The 19,429-nt window shown below is 55.2% G+C and overlaps 2 protein-coding genes across 2 annotated transcripts; one reads left to right on the top strand and one right to left on the bottom strand.

The window, feature by feature from the left end:
- Positions 1 to 721: 721 nt before the first annotated feature.
- Positions 722 to 15,545, bottom strand: KLHDC3 (kelch domain containing 3). Its single transcript, XM_088531265.1, has 11 exons — positions 15,469 to 15,545; positions 12,114 to 12,354; positions 10,315 to 10,491; positions 7,955 to 8,070; positions 6,331 to 6,402; positions 5,887 to 6,100; positions 5,510 to 5,596; positions 4,602 to 4,710; positions 1,237 to 1,310; positions 1,022 to 1,100; positions 722 to 887 (listed from the first exon to the last, which is right to left on the bottom strand). The coding sequence occupies exons 2-11, from the start codon at positions 12,265 to 12,267 to the stop codon at positions 821 to 823; spliced, it is 1,149 nt and encodes a 382-aa protein (XP_088387391.1). The 5' UTR covers positions 12,268 to 12,354; positions 15,469 to 15,545; the 3' UTR covers positions 722 to 820.
- Positions 15,546 to 15,781: 236 nt separating this feature from the next.
- On the top strand, positions 15,782 to 16,489 carry MEA1 (male-enhanced antigen 1). Its single transcript, XM_088531243.1, has 3 exons — positions 15,782 to 16,078; positions 16,158 to 16,260; positions 16,332 to 16,489. The coding sequence occupies exons 1-3, from the start codon at positions 15,833 to 15,835 to the stop codon at positions 16,487 to 16,489; spliced, it is 507 nt and encodes a 168-aa protein (XP_088387369.1). The 5' UTR covers positions 15,782 to 15,832.
- The last annotated feature ends 2,940 nt before the right edge of the window (positions 16,490 to 19,429 follow it).

Genomic DNA, 19,429 nt, shown 5'->3' with positions numbered 1-19,429 from the left:
AAGCTGCCCAGCTCTTCTTCCCAGCTTCACCTCTGCCCTGCAGGGCTGCCCCAGGGACCCCCCACCGCCCTCCCACAGGCACGTGTGGGGCATACGCACCGCGTCCCTGCTCCCGCCACCCCGAGGCAGGACGGCCGGCGAGACACAGCCCTTCTTCCTGCCACCATCCTCAGGCTGCCCCTTCTCCCTCCCAGCACAACCCAGGCCCTTGTGCTCAGCCTCTCCTCCCCGCTCCCTCACGCTCCCCACGAGGACACACAGTGCAATGTAAACCCGGGCACGGGCGCAGTGTTTATAAAACCCTGCAGAGCTGCTGTGTTACACACGGAGCCAGGCAGCGGAGCTGCTGCTGCCAACCCCTGCGACAGCGCAGGGCCTGGGCTCGGGCTGCTGCCCCGACGCAGTTCGGTGCCAGCCCGGGCAGGCAGGGGAGTCCCCGCTCGCACAGGAACAGTTTGTAGCCTGAGCCCAGGGCTACAGGTGGTGCCAGGAGTCCGCTGAGGCCCTGGGAGCAGGGCAGGGCCCAAGGGCAGCATGGCCGCAGTTCTCCAGGCAAGATGGGGCAACACGAGAGGCCCTGTAGGCAGCACCGAAGATGGGGTTCACACACGTGCCGATCTCTTGCCCGAGGACCTGCTCTGCCCACACCTCTGTGTGCTGGAGCTGCGCCATGGACAGAGGGAGGCCCGTCGAGGGCAGGACGAACAGAGCTCACGCACGCTTCTTGCTTCAGGGGCTAAAAATTCATGCAGGCAGTGGAACAAGACACGAGGGTGTGGAGGGGAGAGGGGAGGGCAGCAGGCGGAGGCACGAGGCAGCTTCAGCCCTGCGAGGAGACTATGGGGCGGCTGATGGTGCTGTTTGTCGTCATGGCCGTGAGCTCCCATCTGAAAGACACCGAGGGGACGCGCTAAGGGGAAGGGCAAATGGCCATGCTCGCCAGCCCAGGAACACAGCGCCCCAGAGCCCTGCTGATGTCCCCAAGACAGGGAGCACCTGAGGGGCACCTGTTCCCCTGTACCTGATGTCGTGGGGAAGGCAAGACTGGTCCAGGCTGTACTGAATCACTGCTAGCTTGCACAGCGTCTTTAGACTGGGACCTGTGGAGCGAAGGTAGAGTCAGTGGCGACAGCCTCGTCTAGCCCTGCACCCCGGTGCCCAAGGGCAGGCACCCGGCTCCCCAGCACATCAGCCTGGCAGCAGGAGGTGCCGCCCGCGTGGGCAGTGCTCACGTACTGAAGTCAAGGATGTAGAGGTCTGAGTGATCCATCAGGTCGAACTCATCACCCATTCCCTCCTCTGGAGACGGGCTGCAGAAGGAAAGCTCGTCAGTTGGCACCAAAACACCCATATCCCCGTTGCATCCCTTGGGGCTCCCAGAGTGTCCAGGACTGTCCCCGTCCTGCATTTGGGCCCCTCTGATGCCCTTCTCCCCCCAGCAGCAGCCAAGCCGGGCTCCCACGGCAGCCCATGGTGCAGAGCTACCCCGCTGGCCAGCTCTGGCGCTTGGCACGTGCGCCCTCTCCGGCCCAAGGGAGCGGGGGAGCCACCTCCGTCTCACAGTCGGCGCAGGCCACCGCCGACTCCAGCAGTTTCTCCCTCTGCTCAGGGCAGCTTTCCTGCCCTTCCCTCTGCAGGGAATATGCATTCCCCCTGCCCACTACCACCCCAGTACCTTTGCCACCCTCCAGCTTGTTTCACACTCCTCCCTCCTCAGGTACCTCCTGGTCTGCTCCCCAACATCAGAGCAGCCCAGGTGCCTCCTTGAGGCCCAGGGACCCCTCCTCTGGGCACGAGGAGGGTGCTGGCAAACACCCTCCCTTTCCCGGGGCTGCAGCATGAGCCAGTGCCAGCGCTGCGTGTTGTTCCTGGGAGCACAGGGCTCCGTTCGCTCTGCAGTTCCAGAGAGTCTGGGCCTCCAAGGAGCTGCCTCCTTCCCTCTCTGTCCGCGCTAGCTGTGCATCCCCATTGCATTGACACCAGCTCTCTAGCAGAAGCCCGCAGATTGGCAGCCTGCGACCAGGAGAACATCCCATTTAAGTTGTGTGACTTCAGCTATGGCAGCAGCGAGATTCCTTTGGGAATGAGTCGGAAGGCCTGTGCCACATCCACTAGCACAGCACTGCAATCAACGTGATCCTGCCCAGAGCGCAGCACTCATCGCTCCGGGTCTCACCTGGCTGAGAGGGGAGCCGTTATTTTGGGCATTCCCAGGAAAGGCAGCCTCACCTCTAAGGTATCCTGCAGTCTTGGAGAGGCATTTGCTTCTCAAGCTTCATATCTCACCAGGCCATGAGATGGTACCACCCTCCCCAGTTCTCACCATGAAAGAAAAGCTCTGGGGGCAAAAAAGCGCTGTTGCAGATAGGTCCAATTTGTTCAAATACAGGCAAGACCCTTTTCATTCTGCCTTGGGTGCTCACCATGCTCCAAACTAATCTTCTTACGTCCATGTCCCAGTCCCTACTGTGTCCTTTATCTTTCAAAGGGAAGCCAGCAGGCACCACATCTGCAGGGTTATCACCAAACTGCAAGAACCGAGCAAAGCCTGGAGCTCACGGCCAGGAGAGCTGCAGCTTCCAAGACAGCAAGGGTGCCAGGAACGTCTTTGCCAGCCCAAGCCCAGCAAAATTGCCCATTCCAGCTCGACAGCAGCTCAAAAGCGCAGGTAAAGGACCCTGGGCTCTGCACTGAGCCACTGCCTCCTCCCCAGAACTGGGTATTCCTAGGCATTGCCAGGGAACACAAAACCTCAGCATCAACATGTGCTTAGCTAAGGTGTGTTTTACCATACTCCATTCTCTTCCCTGGGGAAGGATCTCTGCACCTGAAGTACCAGTGGGTTTTGCAGAAAGAAAGGGCATAGCTACCATGAACACCGAGCCTAGCACTGTGTGATTTCCTGGTCACTTAGGACATAAGTGACAAGATTGCTGCTAGCCTTCCTCATTTGGAGGGACCACCGATGGGGCAACAAGAACAGGCTTTAAGGAGAAATACTAGAAAAAGCAAGCAGTTGGGTGCTCCAGCAGCAGGCACCCTACAGAAGCACCTCTGAACAGCCTTCCCTGGATACAAATTCTGGAAGGGAAAACAGGATACCAGAGGGTTTTGCCTGTCCTCCTCCCAGAGCAGTTGCCTAACAAGATGTGCCTGCTGCCTAATCCTTCAAGCAATCCCGACGAATCCCCAGGCTGACTCCAGAGGGAGTTCTCCATTTCAACGACTTCCTGGAAAACTTCTTATCTCGCCAGGCAGCTCCAGAGCACACCTGATAACCATTACAGGAAGCGAGCACAGCCCCCACGGCTGCCTCCCCCTGCCTCAGCCCGTGGGGCTCTCCCCTGCCTGCTGGCAGCTCTTCCTTCCCCAAGTCTGTGCTGATGAACGGCCACAGGCGAGACTCAGGCCTGGACATTAAAGGCACATTGAGTCCTCAAACATTTTGAGCCAGAAAACGCTGTAAAAACTTCTATGTTGGCTGGCAGAGACAAATGACACTCCAGAAAGCTGCTCCTGAATTTGGCATTTCTCATAGTGTTTCTTAGGGGTGCCTACCTTTAATATCAGGGCCCAGCTGCTGCTGTAAGCAAAGTTCAACACCATCTACCAAAGACTGCAGCATCCAAGAGCATCTGGAGCTGCCTTCAAGCCCTACCAAGCCTTCTACTGTACAGATCAACACCCACTATCTGCTCAGGAGAGCAGATAAACTCTGCACCTCTGAGTACCTCTCCCGTGCCCTGAGTACTCCCTCACACCCACACAAGCCGTCTGCAGGTCTGAAAGCATTTCAGATGTTTACGTGGGATGGCAGATGCCAGGAGAGACTGTGCTTCAGAACTGTGATGTGCCAGTGCGGACAGAGAGCAGAGAGCACGTGCTGGGGATGGCTCCCTTCCTTTCTTTTAACAGATGTTCAGGTTTTGGCAACATCCAGCTGTCCTGCCTCACGACGGTATCACTTCCAGTGTTTGACAGCTAAATCCTTCACACCAAGTCTCCTTTGTCAATGAAAACTTTGCTGAGGAAAGCTACTCAGAAGGGAGCACTGTCTTGGCATGTGGAAGGGCTCCTGAAACTGCTCCCAGCTGAGCTGACATCACTCTGCAGCTTGGCGGCCTCATTTGCCAACACAAGAAGAAAAATGCTGGTGGGAGATGTCCAGACAGTGGGCAGTGGAACCAAATCAGTCTGAGGGTTGCTGCAGCAGAGCAGATTGTCCTTCTGACAGCAGGACGTTGCTTCACCCCTGCCCCTCCAGCCCTCTTTCACTGAAAGCTTGGCCATTGCATTGCACGATCCCTCCTGAACAGGATGTCACACACTCTACCCCCCATTTTGTAAAAGGCAGCTTGTTACCAAGTGCTTTACAAGCTAATAGGAAATCTTCAGTCTTTTTTTTTTTTTTTTTTTTTAACCCTCTCGTCCAGAGAAACCCTGCTCTATGCCATTGTTTGCTGGATACTTGTAAGATGGAGAGTTGCCTCATGGCCTTAAAGTGAAGCCGAGTATAGCACAAGAACATGGAGAAAGACACTGAATTGAAGCATGTGGAAAACCCCCTTCGAGAGCCATCCCACCGGTCTCACACAACTCACCTGGTGCCTCCAAAGAGAATGATTTTGTCCCCCACTCTGCAGCAGCACTGCCGGCGTCGAGGACATGGGCCTTTCCCTTTGGGCTCAATCTTCCTCCAAGAAAAAGAAACTAAGGGGGGAAAAAATGCAGCAGCTTCTCATAAGAGCCTGCTATAGGCAGGTTATGGATTTAAACAAAGCACAGGGAGAGAAAAAAAAAAAAGAGAGGCCTACTGCCTTGCAGCTGCTCACTAGCCAACCTGTCTGCTGCCCCTTTTTGCTGCAGAGGTGGAACAGCACAGTGGCAAGTTCTGCCCTTGCAACACGACGAGGATTTTCACCTATAGCGCCCAGCAGCGGGCCAGGAGCCACAGGGGGTGAAGCTGCTGGTGCAGGCGGCCTTGCTGGCACCCCGGCGTGGCTCTGCTCTGCAGGGAGACCCAGGGATCCTGCTCCATCTGCTGGTAGCTGCAGAAAATGCAAAGCGTCCCTGGCCTTGGGGAGAGCGTGGGAAGTTAAACAAGGTGGAGAACACATCAAGGCTTGCCACTCTCCATGGCAAGGACACTGAGGGGGAACTAAGCTGTGCTGTGCAGCACTAATCTCCAGGAGTCAGTCACAGATCAGCTGGGAAAAACAGCAAATCAGCTGCTCTCAGATAACCACATAACATCGTAACATAAGATTTCATTGTACAAAGCAGTCAGCAAACCATTTTCATGGACTGCCGAAAGTACCTGAGTAAGCGGGGGGACTTCATACAGCTCACTGATATTCAGGGCATCACAATTTCTGCTGCACAGTTTTAACTACTGGTACCAGGACAGTGCGGTGTGGGGATACTGGCAGCTCAAATTGAGTGGTTTCTACAACTACAGCCTCTGGGATCCCCTAGGCCCAATGCTTAAAAAAGTTAGAAGTTGAAGTACCTGGATTGAATTTCCAGAGGTCATGAAAGTGTCTGTTCAGGCGTGCGTTGTAGCCACCAAACACGTAGAGCTCCCCGTTGTAGCTAACTGAGGGGGCAAGCACAGACATGAGCGTGACACCAGCGCTGAGACCAGCTGAGACCCGTTCCAACATCAAACATGAAGCAAAGGGGTGCCGCTTGTCTCCCTTAGTTTACATCATCATCACGTGCAGGGAGAGGGGCCAGGCTTTGCAAGAGGCAGCAGCTTTCCACAACACCCAGGTCCTGCATGTCATTTGCCTTTAGACACCTCCACCCAGCCCACCAGACACCCCTTTTTCTGGGATGAGGGAAATGCCCTTCCCCTGTCCGCCTTGTCAGCAGCTCCATACTCACAGGCTGAATGACTCCGCCGGCCTTCAGGGAGCACTGGAGTTGGCGGGGAGTCAAGCCAGGAGTTTGTTTCTGTGTCAAATACTTTAATCCGGTTGCAGTAGATCTCATTGTTGGAATGAAACGGCCCAAACCGATCAGCTCTGCCACCAAACACATACATCTTTGTTCCGATGATGGTAGCCGAATGGAAGTCTCTCCAACGAGCTGGTGTGCCCTGCAAAACCAGATCCAAATAGAATAAGGAAAAGAGCAGGCAGATTACTCGGTGAGAGGAGGCATCCCAGTGAGGAAGTTGGGGTGGCTGCCTGATCTTGGAGAACTTCTCCTGAAGATTGCAGGCATTTGAGACAACCTGTGAGACAGCGGTGGGCAGCCCCGCAAAGCGTGGCAGAGACAGGGCTTGTCCCGCAAATGGGAGTGAAGGAAAAAAAAACAAACACTGACCTTGGCAGAGATTAAGGTCCACATCATGCTCGTGGTGTCCAATTTATGGATGTCATTAGAAAAGCAGTCGGCCTGGAAGAAGAGCAGTATGGCCTGGTCACCAAGGGACTGGGCAGCCTGGTCGCCCTGGCCCCTGGAAAGGACACTCTCCTGGAGACCTGAGCATCCCTGCGGAGTCAGCACTTCCAGAAAGATAGGGTGCTAGCTCCAAAATGTCAGGAGAAGCAGCATATTCATCACCTCCCAACAGGGAGGTGAGGTTCATTTCTCCTCAAAGCTGTCCCTTCTTTCTCTTGAGTTTCTCAGTTTATCTGATACTCACTTGCCATCACCAAGGCTACATGCAACGTGTATTCCCAGCAGTACCTGCCCCTTCCCTGCAGGGACAGATGAAGGGAGCTCTGCAGTGCACAGTCCTGATTGACTCTGCTAAGGCCACATGATAAGAGGCAGAAGGCTGAGGTTGTTCCTAGGAAGCCGTATAGCTAGGAGCAAATGCTGTGGGGCCCTGAGGATCCCACAAAACCCATCTGCCACTAGCAGCATGGAGAGGCCTGAGTTCATACAGGAGACTGCACAGTCTCCAGCAGATGAGACAACACCAAGATAGCTACAGACTTGTCTGACCTACGCTAAAAATAACATAAAAGATAAAAACAAAAAAAAAAATCCATTAAAAATGTTTGTACTGGTGCTGAAACCAAGGTTATGGCTCTGGTACTGCTATACTACCTGGAAGAAGGGGAATATCACAGAGTCTGCAATAACAGAGCTCCAGCTTCCTTGCAGACAGGCAGAGACTTTGCAACTTTGCATAGATTTATGGAGCCTGGTGATAATCTGAAATTATGCTTATCAACTAGTTAAGAACAGAGCATAAGGATTTGCTCCAAGGGGTGTTAAGGTCATCCAGCACACCGATGGTTAGTGCTGGATGACATTCAGCAAAAAGTGCTCTTAAGTGGGAGGACAAATAAGCACTCACTGAACAGCTCAGCAAGGTGTGAGAACAGGTACAAAACACAGGAAACATGCACCAGATTGGGACCAAACTGCAAACATTGGAAAGGGATTTTTTTTCTGGCTCATTTTTCAGCCAAATTAAAATAAATATAGATCTATCTATCTATCTATCTATATATAAGTATAAAGTATGTAAGTATTTATCTTTATTTAAATTTGGCTGAGAATTGAGTCAGAAAATATAGAAGTCTAGAACACTAAAGCACAATTACTTTTAACCCCACAATCTCTCAGATACAGAAAGCATCCCCCTAACCTGTTAGGTAGCACACTTACCAAGACATAGGCAAACATGTTTTGCCTCCAAGAGTAAAATATATTGTATTGAAGAAAAAAAAAAAAAAAAAAAAAAAAAAAAAAGAAACCAAGCAGCATGGCAAAAACAATAAAAACTCCAGTCTTTGTAGACCTGCTTTCTCAACTATCCTCTTCACAAAAACAGCAGCTTAACTGGATGATTTATGTCATAGCTTCACGGAGTTATGAAATGAAAGCAACTCTACATGCAAACACCCTTTTACCCTGCCTCTACTCGTGTCCAGGACAGGAAAACCCTCTCCCTCCCAGGGGCTGACAAACAGCAATCACAGAGACTACTCACCAGCTGCTCGTAGCCTCCAAAGATAAACATGTTCTTTGCCAGGACACAAGCCGAGTGTCCATCCCTCGCTCCTGGGACCATTCCAGTCACCTTTGGTGTGAACCATTTGTGCGTGTCTAAAAGAAAACAGGAGGCGATGCTAAGATAACACCAGAGATGTGGGCAGGGGGGTAGCTCTTTACTACCATTCTTCATGGGCAAGGAAGATGCTATTTTGGAGACAAACAGTCCTTTCCTCCCTCATGCAGAGCACACATGCTTCTCCAGGCAGGGAGATCCCAAGCTTCCTCAAGCAAGGCCAGCTGCCTGAGCCTCCTCAGAGGGGGCACCTCAGACCCAGGGCAAGGCTGCTGACCCTGCCAAACCCTATGATAAACTCACGTTTCAAGCCCAGCACTGCTTGAGCAATGTTATCGGTATTGAATCTCTTGCAAAGCCGGGTAGCGAGTCACTTATCAGCTCTGCCTTTACAGTTTCAGTTAAAATAAAGGGATGATGCCAAATGGCCCAAGGGACCTCGCAGCTTAGAGATGCTATAAGTGACAAACAGTGCTCTAAAACCCAGCCTGAGGTCAGTCAGCCACTTGCGTCCAGAGCTACATCCTCACCTCTACAGTCCTGCTGCTCCTATCTTATCTGCTCCTGTTTTTACCTCCTCTTTGAGAGAAGCCTTCCCTGCTCTCCACCCTTCAGCAGTCCCACTTGTCTGCTCCTCGCACACTGCTCCCTGGGAGGCTCTGCTGGCCAGATTCATCCCCTAACCCTACGTGCTCCAGCGACTGGCCTCATGTAGGGGAGGACTTTAAATCCAGCCGGAGTTGGTCTCCATGCAGGGCAATGTGGAATGGAGCCAGCGACTCTCTGCCAAGCACAGAGAGGCACCTGTCCGAGAGGCACAGGACAGCATGAGACACCCCCGCCCCTCCATGCTCCATAAACGTAGCCAAGAGCGGTGCTTATTTCAGGAATTGGCAAATTCAGAGCCAAAGCAACCCTCTCTGGGAGAGGATAACTTCTCTGAACTGGCCTTTGGCCACAGGTCTCTACCTAAGCCCCAGCTGGAATTGCACAAAAGGGCTTGCAAGGCCACCGAAATCCCTGTGAACCTGCACACAAGTGACCTGTGGTGGCTGCTGGGTCCCTGTCCTTCACAGGGCTCTTCTAAGCCCAGTCACATGGCAGCAGTGAGAGCTCAACCAAGTACAGTGTGTCAAATCGGAGACGGGAAAGAGCTCAGCTTATGATCAGCACCTCTGTTGCCAGAGGGGAAAGCTGCCCTCAGCCAGGCCTCGATCCTGATGAAACCCATACAATGGGGCTTCCTTGGCAGTTGGAGGAGTGCCAGACTTGCTTTCCAGGACTGGCAGGGGACAGGGACAGTGTGTACAGACAGCTGCACACGGCTTGGACCAGGACTGAAGCCTGGCTTTTCAGTTAATTTTCACTTAACGCTAAAGTGTTTGATTTGGCAGGGACATCAGGCAGCTCCCCCTGCAAGGCCTTTGTGCATACAGAGGTTTACTGGTGGCTTCTCAGCTGCATGTGCCAGAGGCAGAGAAGGAAATTTCCCAGAAAGCAGCTCCCAAGCAGTGAGATCTTCCCTCACATGGAATGGAACCGGTGGCCAAGCACTTCTACTGTAGGCCCATCACGGCTGTTCCTGGCCAGTGTTTAGCTTGGACTTGCCTCCAGAATCCAGACATAACCCTCCGCCCACTTGCCCAACACTCCTACCCATGCAGTTCTTCCCAGATGTTCCAACAACACAACGAAGAAGCCAACAGAACGGCTCAAGGAGTTCTCTCTTAGGTTTATCCAAGTTGGCTCATGTTTGCCTTTGTTCTTCCATCCTGTCCCTGACTGCTTCTGTATTTTATTCCTCACTCTGCTTCATTCTTACAGATAGAAGGGCCACCCCAGAGAAGACCCATGGTCCTCAAGAGCTCCATCCCCTTTATGCTGCAACCTTCAGCCACAGTTAAGGAATGGTGTGTCACAGAGAGGGGTAGCTTCAGTTGTAGTTACTACTAGAGAGAGCACACGACGTCAACAGAAAAATTAAAAGTCATTTGGCTATGAGACAAGTTTAGTCATTTTTGTTCAAAGGCTTTTACAGAGTCAAGTGTCCAGGCACACAGACCACCTGCTCCTCTTTCAAACCTGCTGAGCCAGTTGTAGACACCATGCCCCTCCTGTTCTTCATAACATAGTGATTCCTCATCTGCCCCATTACCCCCACACTACCACTTTGCAGGGACATCAAGCAACAGGACAGTGAGCTGCAGAGCAGTGCAGTGGAGCAGACAGAGGGTCTCATCAAGAGCAGTCAGGACAAGGAAGGACAACAAGTTGGAACTTACTGACATCAAAGGCATAGAGGACATTGCAGGCTCCTTCAGTGTCGTTGCGACCACCCCATATGTAGATGGTGTCATCTATGAGCACTGCTGAGTGCCCATACCTCATATAGGGCACCTCTCTCACGTGGTCTCGGCTGTTTGTCCACACCGGAGGCAGCTTGATCCAGCGCAGAGACACTGAAAGAGGAAGTTCAAGCCAATGTCAAATGCCACCCTGCTACACAGACCTTAGCCCCTTGCCCCCACCCACACCTCTTGGTGTTACAGACATCTCCCTGCTGATCTGGGGTTACTAATAGGAGTTGTTTGTGATTACAGGTTCCACTTCCGGGGAGCCAGCGTGTCATGTTCGGTAGTAGTCAGAGCAGTCAACATGTATCACAGGGCTTAATGACAGCACAAGAGTCACAAAAAGTATTGCAGTCATTACATAACACCATCCAGACACAGTCCTTCAGCCACGCATACTGCTTCCACTTTTGTCTCCCACGAGGTGATAACACAAAATACAACTGAACACAGGCAGGCTGCAGCTCCCCTAAAATACCCATACAGCAAAAGCAAAAAGATCAGGCATTTTAAAAGGTGGATGTCAAACTCAGAGGCAAGAAGGACGTCGAGGAAGCACAGCCATGCTAAGGTCAAGTTACACAGTGTATTCCCCACCTGTAACACAGTCCTGCTCTGTGGACCATCGAAGACGGTGTGTTGAGCCTAGACCTGACAGTGTTGGCTGACTAAGGGTTTGGGAAGCCAGCGTGACTGCAGCCCCATCCCTCCCAAGCAGTGGCTGCAGCATCATGACCCTTTCATGTTTGGGAGTGGCAAGAAGGGAGGAAGAGGCAAGAGCATTCCTCTGGGCACGTTAATTATGCTTTTGCCATAAGCGTTCAAGTGCCCGGTCCGCGAGAACCCAGTCTCCCTGCCTACAGCTGGGGATCTTTGTGAGATCCCGAGTGTTTGTCCCCTCTGCACTGCGAGCTGATCATCTCCACTGACAAACAGTGCTCTGTTTGGCATGCTGTCCGGCCTGGAAAAACACTAGGTATTGGTCCTCTGCTTCTGTCCCTCCTCAAGTTCATCTTCTCATCTGTTCAGCTGGACGCATCCAAGCACCTGTGTAGTTTTTCAGCCACTTGCCTAATGACAGGGAAATGTCCCACAGACAGATGACTCCAACTGGTTCCCAACACACCGGTTACCTTAAAGGAATAACTCCAGCTCCAGTTGCTTCACTGAGCCACATTGTGAATCTTCACAGCAACTAGTGGCTAGATATGGAAAGCAGAAGGCCGACATCCTGCCACTTCCACCACACCAGCAGCAGTTGTTAGACACCACCACAGTGAAATGGCTCGGAAATTTAAGTCTGAAGACTTAAGCTGGTGTACTGGCACTTCCACGTTATGGAAGAGCCAGCCAGGTTTTGAGCCAGCAGCGTGACCCTGCAGCCAAGAAGCCCAGTGGTGTCCTGGGGCACAGTAGGTAGAGCGTTGCCAGCAGGTCAAGGGGGGTGATCCTGCCCCTCAGCCCTGATAAGGCCACATCTGCAGTGCTGAGTCCAGTGCTGGGCTCCTCAGTACTACAGCACCATGGAGCTCCTGGAGAGAGTCCAGTGCAGGACTACAAAAATACAGGGTGGCTCAAAGGAAGAGGCTCCAGCTGACATGGATAAATGTTTTGGAAATTAACTGGACATGCGATAGAGCATGCAATCCCCCTGCTCAGCAGGAGTGGGCCAGACGACGTGAGCCCAGCCAGCCATTCCCTCACGCACCAAAAGGATGTCTCCCCCTCACCTGCATTAAACACGTGGACGTCGATCTGCCGCAGGGTCTCATAGTCTTCTCCAGAGCAATAGCCGCCGAAGGAATAGACCTTGTGCCCGACGGCCACGGCGGCGTGGTTCACCCTCCGGGGTCCGCCTTCCAAGTGCACTGCCCACCGGAGCATTCCTCCCCGTGAGCCTGCCGGCCGTCAGGGTCCCCCGGGCCACAGCCTCATGCTTCTTGGGCCACCATCGCGCTGCGCAGACGTCACCTGCGTATTAAAGAGTAAAGAGCGTATTAAAATAACGCCGTCCACCTCGCAGTTCTTCTTGCCACGCTGGCTATAAAGTCACATTGCCACAACCGCACTCAAGTCCCCACCACAGAAGGTCTTGCTCTCCGCTGGGGAAGGGAGCACAAAGAAGGTCTTGTAAGCCAAGCAAAGCTAGGACTGCTTGGCATCGTTGGCTTGAGCACTAGGGGCCAGCTTAATTAATATACTTCCCCCCACGCTTTCTCAAGTCCTTTCCCATTTGGAAAGCAGTGAGTTTTTGCAAGGCAAACTTTCCTCCTTTCTGAAGTTTCCGAAGGAGCCAGAAAGCAGCTAGGGCGCGCGGAGCCGTGGGGCTTTCCCCAGCCCTCCCAGGCCGCAGCTCGCAAGCCGGGCGGCTGCAGCCCGTCACGGGGCTGAGCCTGAAAAGAGCCGGAAAAGAAAAAGCAAACACAAACAAACAAACAAACTCCAAAATGAAGCAACCTTCCACAAAATCCCTTCTGCGTTAAGTGATTTTATGAGACCTTTCAAGTAGCTTAAGTGGACTTGATAGCTCAGTGTCAATATTTTCAGCACCCTTAAGACAGAGCCTGATCCTGGAGAGTTAGAAGTGTGAATTTAACATGGCTAAGTGCTTTCTACTTGCTTCTTGCAGGGCTAAAAGAGCAAAAGGGCACAGTTGGGCAGCTCTCCTTCACTTCAGGGAATTCACTTGGGGATGTTTGCCCAAGGTATTTGTTATTACCAGATCAGGATGATCTTCCTTTCACTTAATATATTGCTGCCTGCAAGAGTTGGCTTCCCTGCCTGAACAGTTTCAAAATTAAGATTAGTCACATGAATGCAAGAAATTAAGGCTATACATCCTACAAAGTTGATCTGGTCAACTGAGACTTGAACTCCTGTTGGTCACGCTGTAGGAACAACGCTCATGCTGTAGCAACAATGTCAAAATGCTGTTTGCAAAACAGGTTTATAGACACCCGAGATGCTGGTGGGGATGATCACATTCTTTAGGTTAGGGCTTACAGTTCAAATCTAATCTTACTGTTTATTATAAAGGTGGTAATTAAGAAACTTTTTTTACTGTGATTCAACAGACCCAGGCTATGTCTCGAAACTCATTTGCTTTATAAGAAAAGCAAAAAAAACACAAGTCAGACATACAGAGTGATCTTTACAGGCTCATATATTAGAGAACAAAACACAAGATTCAGCCAACTGTCATGAAAAGTTCCTTTTTTTTTTTTTTATGAAAAGTTCCTTTTTTTTTTTTTTTTTTTCTCCTCTCCAAACTCTGGTGCTCTTCTCTAGGAACTGCATTTCCACTAAAAGCAGTTTTATAAACTGCTACACTCCACTTGTCGCTTCTGCACAGGCCACAAGCCCATGCTGAAAGCGTCACTAGCCCTCCTGCCTTTGCCGAGTGACCAGGACACTTGTCCTTCCCTTCTCAGTCATGTTCAGGTTCTCCTTCTCCCCCAGCCTATGGTCACCTTCCCACCAAGGCCCTGCCCTCCTCCTCTGCACCCCGCTTTCTATGAAGTTCTCCACAATACCCACGAGCATGAGGCTTTTTTTGGTGGGGAAAAACATTTACTTCCTGCCCTACACCCTACATCCCCGCATGAGATAATCTCCATTTCAGGAATTTGAGAGCCAATATTAATTTACAGGATTTAGATAAGGGCATAAATATGGCCTGAAGGCACGGATAGTGCCCAGAAAAACCCTCCTTCCCATGGCCCAGCTTGCACCTCACCTGTACAGCACGCAGGTGCCTAAAACCCAGCAGAAAACTCATCCAGCAATCTCCCACAAGAATATTGTCTAACCGTGTTGGGGCCACCAGAGCAGAGTGGCATAGATAATAACAAAAAAGAAAAAAAGAACTTTTTTTTTTCTTCCAGAGATCTCCCTTTTAGCTGTTCTGTTTGCTGTAGCTCTCTATTTTCAAGCCTTACAATTAACTACAAAAAAAACAATTTTGAAAACGGGAGGCTTTGAGCCCTGTAGCCAGAGTGCAAGCCCCGAGCACAGCACACGTTCTGGAACTCGCCCCTTTGCGCAGGGGCTCGCTGGGCCGGCTCGCTCCTCTGCGCCGCAAAAAAGAAACTCGGGGCGTTTCTACAACGCGAGAGGGAAGCGCCGAGAACACGGGTGATTCCCCGTGGAGGGGAGAGAAGCGTCACAGGAGCAGCCAGGGCTTTCCAGGGCTGCGTCCCCGTCACCCCCGGAGTTGCGGGGCCACCATCCCGAGCGCTGCAGCCTTCAGCCCCTTCCTAAGTCACGCCGGAGAGCAAATCCCTACCGTGTGCGGTCGCCTCCGTCCTCTGGCTCCCCAAAAGCGCCAGCCACAAGGTTTAGTAATGCTTAAAATAGCCCAAGCAGCTCACAGCAGCCCATATGGATGGTGCTATTTCCAGCACCTCCAACTTACAGTCAGAGAGAGCACGAGAACGAGGCGATTTCTTCGCTCGCGCTTGACATTTGCGCGCTGCTTTGGCTATTTATGCTACGGCGGGATGAAACTGCCAGCTTGCACATTTGGCAGCGATGTAATTTCGGTGCCAGGACAACGAGGCCGTCCTAGAAGAGCGCCCGAGGCTCGTTAGCGCGGACGGGGCTCGTTTTACACCCCGGGAATCTCAAACGCTCCAGCAGGAATTCACCTCCGCGTCTCTCCCTGCAGGCAGCGGGCTTATTTTCACCCGCGGCTCGGCACCTCCCGCAGCGGGTTTCTCCCTTGCCTCGTCCCCCCGGCCTCCCTCTCCCACGAGCGTTTCCCCGAAGCCGGCGCGGTGACACCGAGGGCGGCGGGGCGAGGACGGTCACCACGACGCCCCTCGCCTCATGCCAACACTCTCCCCCAGCGCCAACGCACCCGGGCCGGGAAGCGGACGGCAGCAGGAAAGGCGCCGGTTTGGCCAAGTTTGGGTGGCGACCCTTCTGCTTGGCACCGCCGCTAACACCCAGCTCGGGCAGGCGTCGCGCCGAGGGGCTCCAGCGCGGCCTGCGCAGCCCCGAGGCCGCGGTGAGAGGCGCCGCGCCCGCCCCGAGGGGGGGTCCCCGCCGCCGCCGCCGCCCCCCGGCCCCGCGCGGCCCCGGTACCTGGCGGCGGGACGGCGGCTCGGCAGCGCGGCGCCAACGGCCGCGCCCGCGGCGCCCTGGGACTTGTAGTGCGCGCCCGCGCCCCGCCCGCCCTCCGGCCGCGCTCGGCCCCGCTCGGCCCCGCTCGGCCCCGCTCTGCCCGGCTCGGCCCCGCTCGGCCCTGCCCGCCCCGGGCCCCTCGCGCTCATCCGGGCGGCACCGCGGCGCGGCCCGGCCCCCCCGCCGCGGGCGCCATGTTCCCGCCGGGGGGCGCCGGGCGGGCCCCAACATGGCGCCCCCCCGCGCCCCCCGGCGGCGGCCGCGGGACTACAACTCCCGCGCGGCGCCGCGGCCGGGGCGGGGAGCGCCGGGCGGGGCCCGGTGCATGGCGGTGGCGGGGGCCATGGGGCCGGAGCGGGTGCGGCCCGAGGAGCCGGGGCCGCCGGAGGCCCCCGAGGGCGCCGCGGGCTGGAGCGGCGACGAGGAAGAAGATGAGGAGGAGGAAGAGGAGGAGGAGAGCGGCGGCGGCGGCGGCTACTTGTACCAGCCGCTGAGCCAGGACGCGGAGCCGGGAGCCGGCGAGCAGGGCCCGCCCGCCGAGACGGGCCGCGACCTCGCGGAGCGGCTGCAGGTAGCGGCGCCGGCGGGGAGGGGGGCGGCGGGGGGCACGGGGGTCCCGGCGCCGCGGCCACCGCGCCGTGTCCCCGCAGATGCTGAGGCTGCACCTGCCCGAGGCGCCGGCGGACAGCGACGAGGACGAGGAGGAAGGCGCTGCCGCGCAGAGCAGCCGCGGCTCCATCCCCATGGACGCAGGTACCGGCTCCCCCTCCCGCGGGCCTCCCCGGCGCCGCCGCCGCCGGCCCTGACGCGCCGCTGCCCCGCAGAGCACGTGGAGCTGGTGAAGAGGACCATGGCGGGCGTGCGGCTGCCCAGCCGCGGCGTGCCGGCCTGGGCCCGCGCGCTCTCCGAGGAGCAGTGGCAGGAGGCCGTGCGCCGCGCGCTGCAGGCCCGGCGCGGCCTCGGCGGAGCCGAGCACTCCTGAGGGCCCGAGCGGCTCCGCAGGATCCCGGCTGCTCCTCTTGCCCCGCACCGAGGCGGCAGGAGCGGCTTCGTCCCGACCGGCTTCACTCGAGGCAGGACAAAGGCCGGTTTCTCCTGTTGTCGGTGCCGGAGGAGCCCTCCGTGCTCCGGCCCTGCCGAGCAACCCCGGTTTGACTCATCAGAAGTGGAGGCTGATGTGTCTTCCCAAGAGATCAGTTTTATTTAGTTCTGTACATACAGGGACATCTGTACAAAATCCAACACTTTCATACTATGTAATGCTCTACTGAAAATAAAGTACACCATATGTACATATGAACTGTAAGCAGCTTAATACTTGTGTCCAGGGGGTGAACGCAGTAGTCTTGCTCAGTCCCTCGTGGGGAGGGAGCACTGTGAAGTGAAAGAGGCAGCTCCAGTTCTGTCCGTTTGGCTGATGTGGGGGAAAGGCAGAGGCAGGAAGGGGCGCTAATGCTAGAAACCGAGTATGGGGCAAGGGAGGGCAGTAGTGCAGCAGACGTGGGTCTGTGCACAAGCAGGACGTGGGGCAGAGAGGGTTAAGGCCTCCCCCCTTCACGCATGGTCCCTGTCTCACGTGTCCAGGACACTGGAATGAGCAGGCAGCAAACTAGAGTAATGTTAAGGTCCTAAGCGTTAAGTTCCCTGACGCCCAACGATACACACAAAGCTATGAGAACATCCAAGCTGTACAGCATGGGCTTGCGGCGCATCGCGATCTGGCCCCTGTGCTGGCCCGGCCTCATGGCGCTTCCTCTGGACGTAGCAGGGGGAGATGGGCCCATGCAGGGGGCAATGAGAGCCCTGGCACAGCAGCAGCAGCAGCCTCTGCTCCCGCTGCAGCAGGGGAGCCCGGGGGGACGCGCTCTGGCGAGGGCGCGCGCACAATGCGGCGCCCTCAGGAACGAGATGGCAGCTAAGAACACACCGCTACGCGGACAAGCTGGAAAGACGCCGCACAGCAAAGGGAAGGAACGTCCTCCCTGGCCCTAGCCCTAGCCCTGCTGCAGGTGGCACTTGGCACGTGCTCGTCTCCACCTGCCCCTCCTGTGTGTTGTCTGGAATCACCCAGGGCACGTCTCCGTGATGCTGTGCCAGGCATGAGGTAATCGATTGGCAGCTGACCGTGAGCTTAGACTAATGCTCAAAATAAGCAAGAACCTCCCTGAGGTGTTTCGTAGATCTCCGGCTGAGGGGCCTGCTGCGCACAGCAGAGGGACCGTGGGGGCTCCCGCGCCGCAGACGGTTCCTCGCGTGCTCACCGCCGCTCTGGAGATGGTGGCACGGTGAACAGGCCAGACTGAAGGAAGCTGCGCTGAGAAGAGCTACACAGGGCGGGGGGCAGGAGGAAGGAGGTACAGGACACACAGAGGGAAAAGCCTAATTTGGCTTTTGGTCTGGGAGAAGACAACCAAGAGCGGTGGGGCTGAAGAAAGGCAAGATAATGCTGCATGCCAGCAATAACATGATCACAGGGAGACAGTCACTGACCCAGGAAGCGGTTCGCTGGTGAGGACAAGGAGAAGATCCAGCAGGACCTTCTGCAGCATCCCACAACGCCACAAAGCGGCGGTCAGACAAGCGTCAGCCCCAAAAGCTCCCTACGCTGCCACAAATCCCCTCAAGCATCAAAAAAGCGAGTAAGGCAGGTAAGAAGCATGGAAGACCCCCTTCTCTCTCTTGCAAGCCAGCTTCTCGGAGGTGGATCTGCACCACAACAAGTAGGGGACAAAGCTCAAGAGCTGGATCGCGATAGCGCTCCAAATACATTCGAATACATTCGGAAGGCTAAATGACCCCAGTGAGTCCCGGCGCGCCGTGTGATAGCTAGCAAGGGCTGCAGGGCAAAGAGCAGGTGCCAAAGTACTGAGGCAAGGCAGATTTTGCCCAGGGCACCCACAGAAGCGATTCACTAGTATTAGCTAACCACTGGTCCTAGAGAATAGATGACTGAGCACTCCCAAACTCAGCCTGTCCCCATAATGCGTATCCCAATGCCCACTAACTTGTGGGAATGACTTGAGCAGCACAAGCTTCTTAGGAACTGGGGCCCCTGCAGAGCAATGAAGGGAGGTCTGCAGGAGTACTTGAACTGATTAGGTAGAAGATGAAAGAAAAAGTCAAGATAATTCTGGACCTATGACTACTCACGAGGCTGGGATGGAAAGAGTTTAGTGAGGAGGACAACAAAGAGCTGAAAGAAATCATTTTTTCTCCACCAAAGAGCTTCTAAGGATGCTCTCAGGGGAGGGAAGCAATAATAGTGCTTACACCCAGCTTCCCTGTGGGCGGCAAAGCACTGAACCCCAACTCCACCGACAGGAGAACAGAAGAGGCAAAAGGAAGGTAGACATGAACATCTCTGCTCCAGCTGCAGACACCTCACCAAGGCAGCAGAGCGGTGGGGCAGCAGAGCCCTCCCAAACTCATTCTACCACCTGTTTCCTGCCTCAAACCCAGCCCAGCCTCTGCTCGATGGCTTGGCTGCACGGGCAGCCTGGGGAAGGCACGGCAGAGGCGCGCGCGGGGGCCTGCCGCCGCGCACCGAGCTGCGCGCGGCGCTCCGGCCAGGCAGGGCAGGTAGCACCCGAATCCAGCCGGGCTCTTCGCAGCCACCGAGATGAATTGTGCCGTGCTCCTGCCTAGCTCGGGCTGCCCCCGGAGCCGATCTGGTTCTCCCTGTCGGTTACAGCGGCAGCGCAGAGCGGCTCCCGGCCGCCCGCGTTCCATCCGCCTCCTGCCAGGAGCGGGAGGGAGGCAGCTCCTCCCCACGGGGCAGCCCGGCTCTGGTCCCTGGGCAGAGCAAGAGCTGGGCAGGGGCTGGAAAGGAAGCAGCTCCTGCCTGGCCTAGTGTAATCCCTGGCCAGGCAGGCTCCCTTCACGCACATGCGGAAGGTGGAGGAGCAAGAGGGAAGAGGAGAAG

Source organism: Tinamus guttatus, unplaced genomic scaffold (assembly GCF_059628265.1).
Source record: "Tinamus guttatus ecotype Peru unplaced genomic scaffold, ASM5962826v1 Tinamus_guttatus_pri_ptg000403l, whole genome shotgun sequence".
In the NCBI taxonomy this organism is placed as follows: Eukaryota; Metazoa; Chordata; class Aves; order Tinamiformes; family Tinamidae; genus Tinamus; species Tinamus guttatus.
This window is presented reverse-complemented; position numbering and strand designations above follow the sequence as displayed.